Genomic DNA, 12,705 nt, shown 5'->3' on the forward strand with positions numbered 1-12,705 from the left:
GTTGCCATTCACCCCCAACCTTCTACTAAATCTATTTGGCAATAGTTGGCTAAGGGAATGATAATTACTCTTTACAACATTCAATATGAGCCAGCTACCTTGGTGGTCAAGCACCTCTTTCTTCTAGCTAAAGCTGTGGAAAAGGAGGGCCATCTTCTGTAATCCAATGGATGAGGAGTACCATCTTAAGAACATGAAGGAGTTGACTAAGGTCAACTAAGACCAAGAAACCCATCCTCCAATTTTCTTGATGGAGTCTCTTTACATGTGAGCTAAGGCATGTAAGTTGCACACATAAGAATGAGCACTCTATTCACTTTTAAACATAATATCCATTAGGGTTAGGGTTTCCACTTTTGGTTGGGCACCCCACCCTTTTCCATTGAGACTTATGACTAATGCTTCTCCTTTAGCATGCACTTTTGCCTTTGTGGATGTGATATTGGTAAAAGAAAATGGAGATTTCCCACAACCCTCACATCTATTGTGAGTCTTCTAATGTAACCTTAGAAATTATTTACAGTTTGCATAAGAGTGACCCTAAGTATTACAAAATAAAATGCATTTTTACACATAAGTGATGGATTGGGAAATACTACATGTTCACATTATAGATGAATGGTGACAAATATTAAAAATTTATCTCCTTTAAAAACTACCATAACTTTGAAAAATATTCATGTCAACATTTATCATTATTCTTGGCACTTTGATTCTTGTTTCCAACTTGTCTTCAATAGCCTTTCCCTTGTAAGGGTTAACAATAGGTGTTCTTATTGAAGTGCATGAGCTTAGATTTGGCTTTCTTAGAAGTCCACCCAAGTGCATGACATTGCCTTTTTTTTTTTCAAAGCATTAAAAGTGAGAGGAGAAGGTGACTCGCCCAATTCCTCCCAACTTGTGTTCAAAAGGCAATTGGACCTTTTCATCCTAAAGTCACATGGATTCTTAAGCTTTAAGGCAATCTTCAACTTCTTCAAGTAGCTTATGAAAGATAACATCATGAATCATGCCGGAAAAGCTTAAGAGCAAGAAGAATAAATTTTCTACATGAGACACATGTATCCTTAGTGGATCTCTTAACATGAGCTTGATGCTTGCCATATGCCTAGGTGAAGTTTGATATGGCATAAATACATCTAGAACAATTGACATCATCGTTGATATTTGTAGAGTAGGTCCATTGGAAAATCTCCTTTTAGTTGTAAGTAAACTTGGAGTCCCTTAAAAAGGATCTACTAAACCTACAACTAGGGGGTGGGGGGGGAGGGAGGGGGGATGAAGCAACCATTCTACTATAGTAATTGTGAAGGTACAACATAAAGGGTTATGATCAAACGCCAAGATGTCCTTAAGAAGTTGCATCATGTACCTTGCACCAATCCACCATGCATCATGACTAACATGTACCCTATCCAAGCTTGCATCCCTCCAAGTTACATCATTATGTTTATTATGCCATGTATAAAAAATATGTAAGCATTATTAATGAATAAGGTGAGATCCATGCTATCATGCTATAGTTCATCATTATGCTTATTATGCCACACATAAACATCATGTAAATCATTATTAAGAAATAAGGTGAGATCCCTAAGATCATGTGTCAATATTAACTCATCCCACATAATTATTTCCTCTTGCAACATGTAACTCAAACCATGATATCTATTACATTTGCAAATAGTTGCATTCTAATCTCCTATCAATAAGACATTTTTTGAACCTAAGTTATTTTCAAGGCTTGCCCTTGTTTATAGAATTGCTCGCGACATGAGATCTCTTGATTACACAAAATAAATATTGACAACAATAAATTTGTCATCACCATCAAAGTAGGGGTTTTAAAGCCTCTTTAAGGAGTAGTAAAGTGCTCGTTTTACCTTTCCTACAAACATAAGCAAATATCATGTAGCTTGGAGCTCCCCTAATTTAATGTCATGCAAAGCTAATGTGTTCAGCTTTCTCCTCTCAAATTTGAATAGTATGCAAACTTCCTCATCTCAATAAGAAGACCCCTAACATTCCACAATATGATTGTGTTTGCTTGCCCTAATAAGTGACACCAACCTCTTCAAAAATCTCCTCATCACCACCATCAAATGTTGCAAAGTTACTTCTATCAACGGTGTCTAAAACAGCTTGAAGATAATCCATTGTCATCACATCTTTGAAAACATTAATTCTAAGAAGGGAAATCTTAAGGCTTAGAGAGTAAACAAACTTAAAAAATGGTAAGTGTAGGAATGAGAGAAGCTAAGATCATCAATACTCTACATTGACAACCTTCTTCACATAACCAATGGCAATTTTCCATCCCACCTTTCAAAAGATAATATTATTGATGGAAATTAATCACACCCTAGAACAAACTTGGCCAAATGTGTGTGTGTGTGTGTGCGCGCGCGCGCGCGCACGCACACACACACACACACACACACACACACACACACACATTTGGCCAAGTTTGTTCTAGGGTGTGATTAATTTCCATCGCGCGCGCACACACACACACACACACACACACACACATACATGTTCGTGCACGTGTGTACACACATGCACATGTGTGTGTATAGAACTATATATGTGTGGCAATCTATGGAGGAAGTGATGGTGGGATGTGCACGTGTATGTATATATGAATTTTATAAAATTTGCTAGAGGGCGAATTTCCACCATCACCATGACTTTAAGCACAAGTATGAGATATTGAAAAGATGATCTAATCAATACCACTTGTGGCATTCAATTTATCAATATACTATAGTGGATTTCAAATCACATATCATTTCTATCAATATAGTTGATGTTGGAATATAAATTTTTGTTATCACCATTGCAATAATGCATTTGGAGTTTTTCTTCTTTGTGATTAGAAAGACTTAAAAGATTTGTGGCTAGATGAGTCACGAAAGAAACAAATTCTTTGATAATATTGTTTTAAAGCTTGCACACAACCTAGGAATCGAAAAAGTCACTCCATAAGAACTCTCAATTTAAGTTTTTGATGGAGCTTTTCTAGAATGTTCAATCTTTGCATGATGGGTAGCCCTTATTGTAGGCCTTGGTATAAACATCCCTTTCTGTAAGTCATTTTCTTAGATGAAATTTAATGATGACAACTTATTTTGGTTTTTAATTCCCTTTAGTTCAGCAAACTCTTTCCTCCATAGATGTTGGACAACCAATCACATGGCATGACGATAAATTTGATGATGTTCAAAGAACGAGACAAGTTAATAATGGCTATGCTAATGTCACTTTGAGATTGAAGAAGGTAACATTGCAGCATCTACAAGAAGACATCTTAGATGTTTACCTAATTAAATCAATGCAACATAGGATTTACGGGTGTTTGATGTTTCCCTCTGAATTGTGCATTCCACAAATGAGGCATGCAAAATGCTACTTAGTAGCATTAAAGGTTGATCATGCATGCTACCATTTGATGTAACCTTCAATATCAATTAAAGAATTAGTGAACTCTTTAATGACAAAAGTGACAATGTGCCTCAAAAATAAAAAAGTAGAGTGACATGTGCATAGTGCATCAAAAGTGACATGACTCTTGGGATTCGAGCTCTTCTTGGTAGGTAACTTGGGATAGGAATTTCTTGGCAAGTTCATGTGATCTTTGACCTTCCACTTGTTACTTTGGTGATGATGTGACATGTTCACATTTTTATATTTCCTTCCATATGCTTGTAATCCCCTTGCGATTAAGGAGGTGCTCTTGTAATTAAGCAACTAATCGGTTCATTTAACTTTATATAGGATGAAGCCCCAAACAATAGTAGTGTAAAAGTGCCATACCAGCAAAATGGGTTGATTTAACTCTAGACTACAATATTATGCAAACATTACTACATAATAATCAATGGATTCATACGTTGTTATTAATGAGAATAGTTTCCCTGTTTGTAAACTAGCCTCACCTAACTATTAATGAGGAAGCTCTTAGTTCATGTGATAAAAATGGGAATGAAAAAAAAAACACTAATACATAGTGACACATGTTGGATTTCTCCATGACTTGTTGGACTATGTGAGAGTGTGCATGATGATCAATTGATGGATATTTGTGGGTTGTTAATGGTGACCTCCATGACAAAATCTAGGCATTGAACCTTTTTATCAACCATGTTCATCTAATAGGCAAAACTATCACAAGCAAGATCTCCTAGAGCGTGGACTTTGGTCACTTTGGTCATGCTCCCTCAAGAGGGTGGACTCTTGGCTTGGTTCAGCCATGACAAGTGGATCGTCATTTGGGTATTAGGAAGCCACATACCATTAGTTGATGCTGGATCTCTAAGTTTTAGATACTGTAGGAAGAAAATTGTAGGAAGAAAATAGGCCAATGGAAATATAATTCAAAATAGTAGCAATGTGATTGTTTAAAGTTTTCCATATAAGGAAATATAGATAAAACTACAAGCAATGAATATCATTATGATATTTGTGATCAATGCTCTTTGTTCTTGCAAATGATGTTCTTTAGACATGAAATGATTAGCAATTTCTTCTTTCATCATGTTATCTATGTGAGCCTTTTCAAGCACTGTACATATCTTTCATCAAGGCTTTGGAGTCTAGAGCATTATATGTTGTTGACCTCATTGCCTTATAAGGCTTTATTCTATGTCTATTGTGTGTGAGCTATGATGAGCGAAAAAATAGTGTTAATGTTTGAGTACATAACATGTGAAAAGATATGATTGTTAGCACCTGCTAGGGCTAGAAAAGATTGTGAGGCTTCAAGTAATAGAGTAGTAATCTCATTCCTAAAGGGATGGATGTTATTTTTTGGGTTGTGCATCTACTATGAGTACTTTTTGATATAAGTTATTAAACCTCAATCTAAGTGTGGGGAAGTGAATGATTATCCAATTGGATTCTAAGGAAGAGTCCATAATGAAGGGCCATCCCTCTTACATTGTACAAATGAAAAGGTTGGGTAGGTCATGGCTTTATTGTGGTGCATTAAAAAATGGTGGCTAGTACTAATAACATTGTGCAAAGGAAATATGGAACATGGTTGCTTTCACAAGGTCCACAAAAGCTTATTCCCTAAACTTGTTTTGTAAGGGACTTGTCCCCCTTTTCCATTTGTTTGACTCATGCGCCATGATGATCTAAAAGAAGAATCGCTATCCAAGAAGAAAAAGGTCTACATTAGTATGGTTCAAGGCTAAGCATCTAAAGCTAATAGGTCTTGTCAATTATGATTATGGAGGACGTTTGATCCCTAAGGAAGCAAATCCCTAAGCCTCAACCATCAACTGTTGGTTAGCTATATACATATATGTGACACATGCATGCACACATTTGAACACACATATGACTACACACATGCTCATATGCATGTGCATGCACACGTGTGTGTGTGCATGCACCCCCCAGATCTCTCTCTCTCTCTCTCTCTCTCTCTCTCTCTCTCTCTCTCTCTCTCTCTCTCTCTCTCTCTCTTTGAGGAAGGTGGTGATAAGGCCCTAGGAAGAAGATTCTAATGCAACAATCTATATTGATCTTGTTTAATGTAGTGCCTTCCAACCCCAATATGTAGACATACCCTTCATTTTCATCAGTCACTAGGTGATATCAAGGCTTAAATGAACCTTGTCATAATTGCAAGATTGGTTACTTGTGAGGAGAGGGTGGGTTGGAAGTGCACCACTAACGGCCAATGTGGGACTTAATTACACTTTCAATGCAAAGTCCTTTGAAAGTAACCCTAAATACTTCATGAAAGAGCATTGGGCATGCATGACCTATGGAAAATAGATTCAAGGTGGGGCATATGTAAGATTTTGTAGTGGAGTAATGAGCATGGATGTTTTCTTTGCTTTTAGACAAGAAGCATGAGACATTGCGGTTGGTGACACATTTCTAATTTCTTTCCTTTTTTGGGGGGGGGGGGGCATCATGGGTGGACTATAGGTTTTATCATGATTGGTGAACCTCTTAGCAAGGAGACCGTTTAAATGAAGGGCTTCCTTGGTTTCACATCATATTCACTTAGGAGAGATGTTTCTTGAAGGAAAGGTCTTACACAATTGGGGTTGTGGTGGTCCAACAACATGATGTGACATATTTTTCCTTAGAAGATGTATTGGTAGCTTGTTAAGATACTTTGCTATGTGTAAGGAAAGGGGTGGGTGATTGAGTTCTTACGATGGGGCATGCTTAAGGTACTGTTTTTCAATTTTAAAAAGAGCACACTAGAAGGAAAAGTTGGATATATGAAAGAACATGATGGATTTGTTCTACCAGCCAATACCCATGTGTGTTTTGCATGGGTATTCGTGCTTTGAAAGAGCCTAATTCTTTCAAAGTATCTCTTAAGTTTCATACTAGCTTGATTAACTCATTTATGTGCAGCAATGGCAAGCCTAGCAATGGTGGCAAACAATGCCAAATGAGTCAAACATATGCCACTTGATGTGTGGACATACCCACCACAAGCTAGCAACTTCCATTGTTAAAATACATGCATGTGTGTGTATGTATATAGACACCACGGACGATTAGTTAGGTCACTTTCTCCTAGGTGGGGTGGCCTAGCACAAGATCAGTTGTCTCTAGATTATTTGAGAGGAGGTGTGTGCATGTGTGATAGGGAATGTCTAGAGAGGAGTATTTGTGGGAAGATATTCTCTCTTAATTGTTACTCACATTGTCTATAATACATTTTACCTTACGATTTTAGTCTTAATTGTTACTCACATTGTCTTTAATCCATTTTACCTTATAGCTTGGGGAAGATCACCTCTCTTAATTGTTACTCACATTGTCTATGATACGTTTTACCTTGAGGTTTTGGGAGGTCCAAGCTTTAAGTGTTTGCAGATATTTTTTAGAGCCAATGCAAAGACCTTCAACTTAAGAATTTGTAGATTTTCTTTAAGGCTATGAATGTCATTGCACAAGAATGTAACTAAAAGGGACTTGTCTATACCAAATTCGGAACCTCCTCTTCCGAAATAGAGAGGCATTTTGTTCTTTGTTAACCTTGTTTTTTTTGTGCAGTGCCAAGCTGCCAACACAACTGATAGAGAGAGAGAGAGAGAGAGAGGAATATATTGGATGAGAGAGAACTCATTCTGACAGAGAGAGAGAGAGAGAGGGGGGGAGAGAATTGCATGAGAGAGAAGTGGAAAGTGATATTGGGGGAGAGAGTGTCTGCAGTCCATAGCCTTTTCTGCATTGAGCATTGGTAGCATCATTTCAGGATTTCAGTAGTCTTCTTTTGTCAGCTTTACATGAGGTCCTGTCTCCCACCTTTTCTCTCTCGTCTCTTGGCTTTCTTCCTTCATCTTCTGCGTCTTCTCATCTCCTCTCGATCTTTCAACCCCTCGCGCGAGCAGAAAAGAAGAAGAAAATTCTCACCCGCAGCAGCTGAAGACTACGAGAAGCAACAGCACAGTCTTGTTCGCAGCAGAAGCAAAGTCAGAAGACTTGGGCTACTAATACTAGCAGAAATTTTGTATCGTTGCTAGCTCATGAGATAGCATTTCGCGATCCTTGATAGCTCATCACAGAAGGATTTCATCGCAGAAGGATCATAGTACTTCCCAATCCCCCAATCAAGACCTGATCAAGGAATTGCAGGACTTGACAGAGCTAACATTTGGGGCCCTTTGAGCATTTCATCAGATTCTAGTTCTACCAAGAGCCTTCTCAAGAAGATCTGCAGCAGTTCTAGAATTTGAAGGACAGCCCAAATTTTTGACTTGAAGGGCTATTCTAATGCCTCAACTTCTTTGATTGGAAGGGTACACCATCCTTCTTATCTTAAGTTGATCCTTAATTTGAAGGGAAAATTTATTTTTACCCGTCTTGTGGAAGGATAATCCCCCTTTGAAGGGTACTGCAACCTTCAAAACAAATTTGAGCCCTGATCTGCAGGTACCCACATTCAGGTTTGGCTGAGAGTGATCTAGTTCCTTCAATCGACAAGTCCGAGGCATCATGCAGTGTGGTTGATCATTGGATGGCCTGACAAAGGAAGGCTTGCACATCTCATACTTGTGCTCATATTTTAGATAGGTGCCCGTCTCTTTGCAAGGACTTGATATATCGCATCCTTGGGTGAAGCTACCCATGGTTGGTTGCTATCTTTGGAGATGATGATTTCTTTGTCTTGAGAATTTGCGGTGTCCCCTATCTTTGCTAGGACTTGAGGTATTTCATCATTGGTGAAGCTACCCATGTCTGGCTGTCATCTTTAAAGATGATTATATCTTTGTCTTGAGAACTTGCAGAGCCCACAGAAGCTGCTCTCTTTAGGTGCCTATTTTCTCTTGTTCAAGGGGCGTTTGGTAGCTCCTGTCTCGACGCGGCATGGTTTCACCTTTTTCCTGGTGCTAACAAGAGGCTCTTCTTACACTCACTCAGTGACAGGGCCTGTACTGTGCTCTGTAGACCAAGGCTTCCTCAGTTACAGTGATATGTTGCCCAAAAGAAGAAGTTTATCCTCTACTTTCACTTTCATGGGCGAGTTTCTAACTCCGCTATATGAAGGGCCAGCTCCAGATGCAAGCCAAGGCAGTGACAACCACAGGAAGGAGAGCACATGGGGAAGCATGCGCCACTGGATGAAGGAGCAATTAGGAAAGACCTCAAAAATCTCTCAACTCTTGCATGGGCACAAGCCGTCAGATCCCAAGCTCCTTCTCGGTGTTTTAGGGTGCCCCCTAGCTCCATTTACGGTCTGCAACGATCTTCTACCACTGTCATAACAGTACACTGCTAGCATACCACCACCACCACCGACGCCACCAAGCAGCAGCAGCAGCACACACACACACACACGAGCCACCAACAGCCAGCCACCACCGCCGCCAGTCCCCCCCCCCCCCCCCCCCACCATCAAACAGCCTCTCCGGTACCTCACCCCAGCCACAAACACCACAAACACTGTAGACACGTGTACACATAACTCTAAGTCACCCTAAACCACCAGCCCAACCTCAGAAACACACAGCTTACACCACAAGCACACCACCTCCCTGCCTCCACCACAGCAGCTCCCATGTTGATCACACAGTCCACTGAACATGATAAAGTTGATGAAAGTTTACATGGACATTTTGCTTATCTGACCATTTTGGACATGCCATGTTATGCCAGGAAACATCATGTGCACAATATATTGTTCAACAATATCTTGCAGCATGTGGAGGTCTCAAGTTCCTAGCCCTTGTAAGGAACTCATATACAAGAGGAAAAGTGAGAATGCTGACCTCAGAGTTTGAGACAGCCACTCGTATAACAAAAAATCCAATAAAGGCAGCAGAGAACGGTTGGTTTGTCCTATGGCAAATGATGCCAGACAAGTGGCACGTGGAGCTGGAAATTGAAGGGAGCTCAATTCAAGCTGGAAGCAATGGGAAGCTGGTATGGAGATATACACCGTGGCTAGGAGCCCATGCTGCAAATGGGCCTGTACGACCTCTGCGCCGAGTTCTTCAGGTTTGATATATTGCCAGTGGTGCTAATTGAGTTTAAGCCTTAGCAAATAATTTTGCAAGATACTATGACTGTACTTTGGAATGTTTGATTGAAATTCTCCTTTTGCCACACGATGGTGATGTAGATTGTTAGGAGTGGGTGAGTGAGAATTTGCATCAGAGAATTGTGGATGTCTTGATTGTTTCTATTGGCTTTTAACATGAAGTATTCTTGGTGTCAATTAGGGTGTAGATCCGATCACCACAGCAAACATGTTTATCAATGCAAGTTGCATTGGTGAAAAGAAGATTGGTGATGAAGATTGTTTTGTGCTGAAGCTTGCAGCAGATCCTGCCACATTAAGTTCGAGGAGTGATGGCCCAGCTGACATTATACGGCATGTACTGTTTGGTTACTTCAGCCAGCGGACAGGGCTTCTGGTCTTTTTGGAGGACTCGCACTTGACCAGGATCCAGACCACTGGATCAGAGGCAGTTTATTGGGAAACTACTATTGAGTCATCTCTGCAGGACTACAGGCTTGTGGATGGTGTAAATATAGCCCATTCTGGACATACTGTGGTTACTCTCTTCAGATTTGGAGAGGAACCCCTCAGCCACACAAGGACTAGAATGGAGGAGATGTGGACCATAGAGGAAGTTGCCTTCAATGTTGCAGGAATCTCTGGAGACTGCTTCTTACCTCCTTCTGAGATAGGAAAGACTATGTCATACAAGGGCAAAATGTAGAGCAGATAAATAGAAAGAAATGGAGAAAGAGGTACAAAGTTCCAAAAGAAAGACTAACTATACTCATCGGCTGACATGGATAGGAAAATGGATATGATATGCAAAAGGAAAATGGGTACATTTGTGGTGGAGAAGTTTATTATTTTGGAAAATCTTTGCTGTCTGGCAATGAGACCAATATGCTGGCTCTTGTACTGATACACTTCCTTCTAGAAGGTATCTCAAGAGGGGATTAGAAATCCTTTTTGCAAAAGAGGAAGCAGTCTCTCCTTAGATGGATTTCGATACTGGCTTTCCTTTGAAGTTTTACACACAAGTTTTCAGGAAGGTTGAACTAATTTTACAGAGGGTTTGGACCTCAACAAACTGACTAGTGACAGAAAGGGATACAGCACTGGTATGCCTGCTTTTGTAGGGGGCCAGACAAGTGAATCTGTTGCCTTGAGATTCACAAATACTAACTACCCCTTCCACAGCATGCACGTGCGCGGCCGTGCAGTGTGTTAGTGTACACATACTGTGAACACAGGAGCACTAACTCTTTTAGATCTTCATATGGATTTTCAAATGAGGTGGAAATTTTCCCCAGAGCAGAAATGGGACTTTTGTACATTACTACTCTTCGAAATTTAAATTTAGATTTATTGATTTAGGATGTAAAGGTATCCCTAGTGATCTTTCAAGCCTTCATATTGCTTGACAAATGTTAATAAGCAGCCACATACACACAAAAAGAAAAAGGGAAGAACAGCTTACAGCTCAACACTTGCCCACATGAGACTCTTGTTCCTGAGGTACAAAAACCTTTGTTTTGAAGAATAACTATGACACAAAATTGACCCAACCTACGAGTGGAGCGCAATGCTTTGGAAAATGGCACTTAACCTCTTGGAGAAAAAGACATGGAATGGATAATGGGAACAGGGAACAATGATGGATGGGATTGAGACGGGGACTGGGATAGAGATATGGGAGAACATTTAAAGAATGCGATTTTTAATTATTTTTCCATATTATATATACATTTTGAAAGCCAAAATGTAATATACAAGGATAGAATTTCTAACTCTTTTATAATTTGTTGCAGAAATGTATTAAGAAATAAGAGGAGGGAAGGGCGAGGGCGCATATTAGCTTACATTGTGAGCCTTTTATAGGCAACTTTAAACACATGGGACTAATTTCTAATTGTTCTAAATGTTCTCAATGCATCACTTTTGATTTGTTTGAAGACATTGGCAGCTGGGTCCTTATTCTCCCTCATTAGCACCTTATTCCTATTGCTTCATAGATGCTTAATTGTAGGGGTTATCACCACATTCCACAGCTTGAGTGATTCCTCATCCAATCTCCCTTTGTCTCCAAACAAGGTTGTTCTCATGTTGATTAGCTCATTAAGGCTAGCTAACTTGAACCATTCTTTTAGTATTCGCCAGACATTTCAGGTCTCTCTGCAAGTCCAAAAGAAATGTTTAACAGTCTCCTTTTCAGAACACACAATTGGCCCATTTAGCTAACTGATCCTTAGTAGGTAGTTTCCTTGCAATTGCATTCCACAAGAGTAGATTTTGTTGTTTGCTTGGGGTTGCTATTCTAACTTGATGGTCAAAATTTCTAACCTTAATGAGATGCCCATGATTAGACTTTTAACATTCAAGGAACTGCAATAGATCATGGAAAGCCTCAAGTAGAATGAAATTAGTTTGGAGTTCATGCATTCTTTGAGCTTTTTTTTTTGGTTGCATCTCGACTTTGTGAAAGAATTAGCATTTGGCACTTGTATTTTACCTACTCCATGCAAGGGAAAGCTATAGGAGTCTCACCTTAGCACAATTGGTTTTCGAATCTCCTCATATGCATGATCATTGTATACTAACTTTCATGACATTTCATTTAGCTTATCTATGGCCTCATGATGTCCATTTCTAAGGCATTGAACTTTAAGAACAATTAAGATAATTGAGTAAGGATTCATCAACCCAAGCAATTCACTTAGAGGGTGGCTACTCTTTTTCAAGAGAAGGACGGTTCCCTTTAACTTGCATTAACTTCTAAGGCCTAAACCATGTAAATATGCTAACAATATGCACCCTATTTCTTGGGTTGATAAAATTCTAGATCACTTGCATGGAGCTAAGGTTCAATGCAATGTTGAATAACATCAATAACTCTGAAGAGATTCATATTTGAATTTACAATTTAGCTATTTGTTTGTTCCATGAATAAAATACATGTAAATGTGTGTGCCAATACTGATGAGGTAAATTCATTGCTAATGAGTAGTTTTCTCAAGGCACCATTAAAAGTTTCCCAATCGTCCTAGCATCTATAAGTTAAAGCCAGAACCTTGTGTCAAAGTATTCAATAGCATCTTCTTCGATATATGAGAAAAATGATGCCAAAGTAATTTGGTGATTCAAGACCATGGTTACCAATTGAGCTCCTTGGTCAATAATCAATATAATTCATAAAAGTTACTAATATCCTTTAGTATGTAATT

General features: G+C 39.3%; 1 protein-coding gene across 1 annotated transcript; it reads left to right on the forward strand.

Annotated features, from left to right (window-relative positions):
• The first annotated feature begins 7,124 nt into the window (after positions 1-7,124).
• LOC148014154 (uncharacterized) lies at positions 7,125-11,156 on the forward strand. Its single transcript, XM_087666671.1, has 3 exons — positions 7,125-8,714; positions 9,136-9,477; positions 9,702-11,156. Exons 1-3 carry the CDS (start codon positions 8,454-8,456, stop codon positions 10,203-10,205), a joined length of 1,107 nt encoding a protein of 368 aa, XP_087522797.1. The 5' UTR covers positions 7,125-8,453; the 3' UTR covers positions 10,206-11,156.
• The last annotated feature ends 1,549 nt before the right edge of the window (positions 11,157-12,705 follow it).

The sequence above is a fragment of the Lygodium microphyllum genome, chromosome 25 (assembly GCF_053477565.2).
Source record: "Lygodium microphyllum isolate KBCC chromosome 25, Lygodium_microphyllum_v1.1.10, whole genome shotgun sequence".
In the NCBI taxonomy this organism is placed as follows: Eukaryota; Viridiplantae; Streptophyta; class Polypodiopsida; order Schizaeales; family Lygodiaceae; genus Lygodium; species Lygodium microphyllum.

Bases quoted from the DNA above. Each gene is read 5' to 3' on its own strand.
- LOC148014154 (XM_087666671.1), top strand. From the start codon at position 8,454: ATGTTGCCCAAAAGAAGAAGTTTATCCTCTACTTTCACTTTCATGGGC. The intron at 8,715-9,135 runs GTCTGCAACGAT...ATGTTATGCCAG, and splicing joins GCCCCCTAGCTCCATTTACG to GAAACATCATGTGCACAATA. The intron at 9,478-9,701 runs GTTTGATATATT...GGTGTCAATTAG, and splicing joins CTCTGCGCCGAGTTCTTCAG to GGTGTAGATCCGATCACCAC.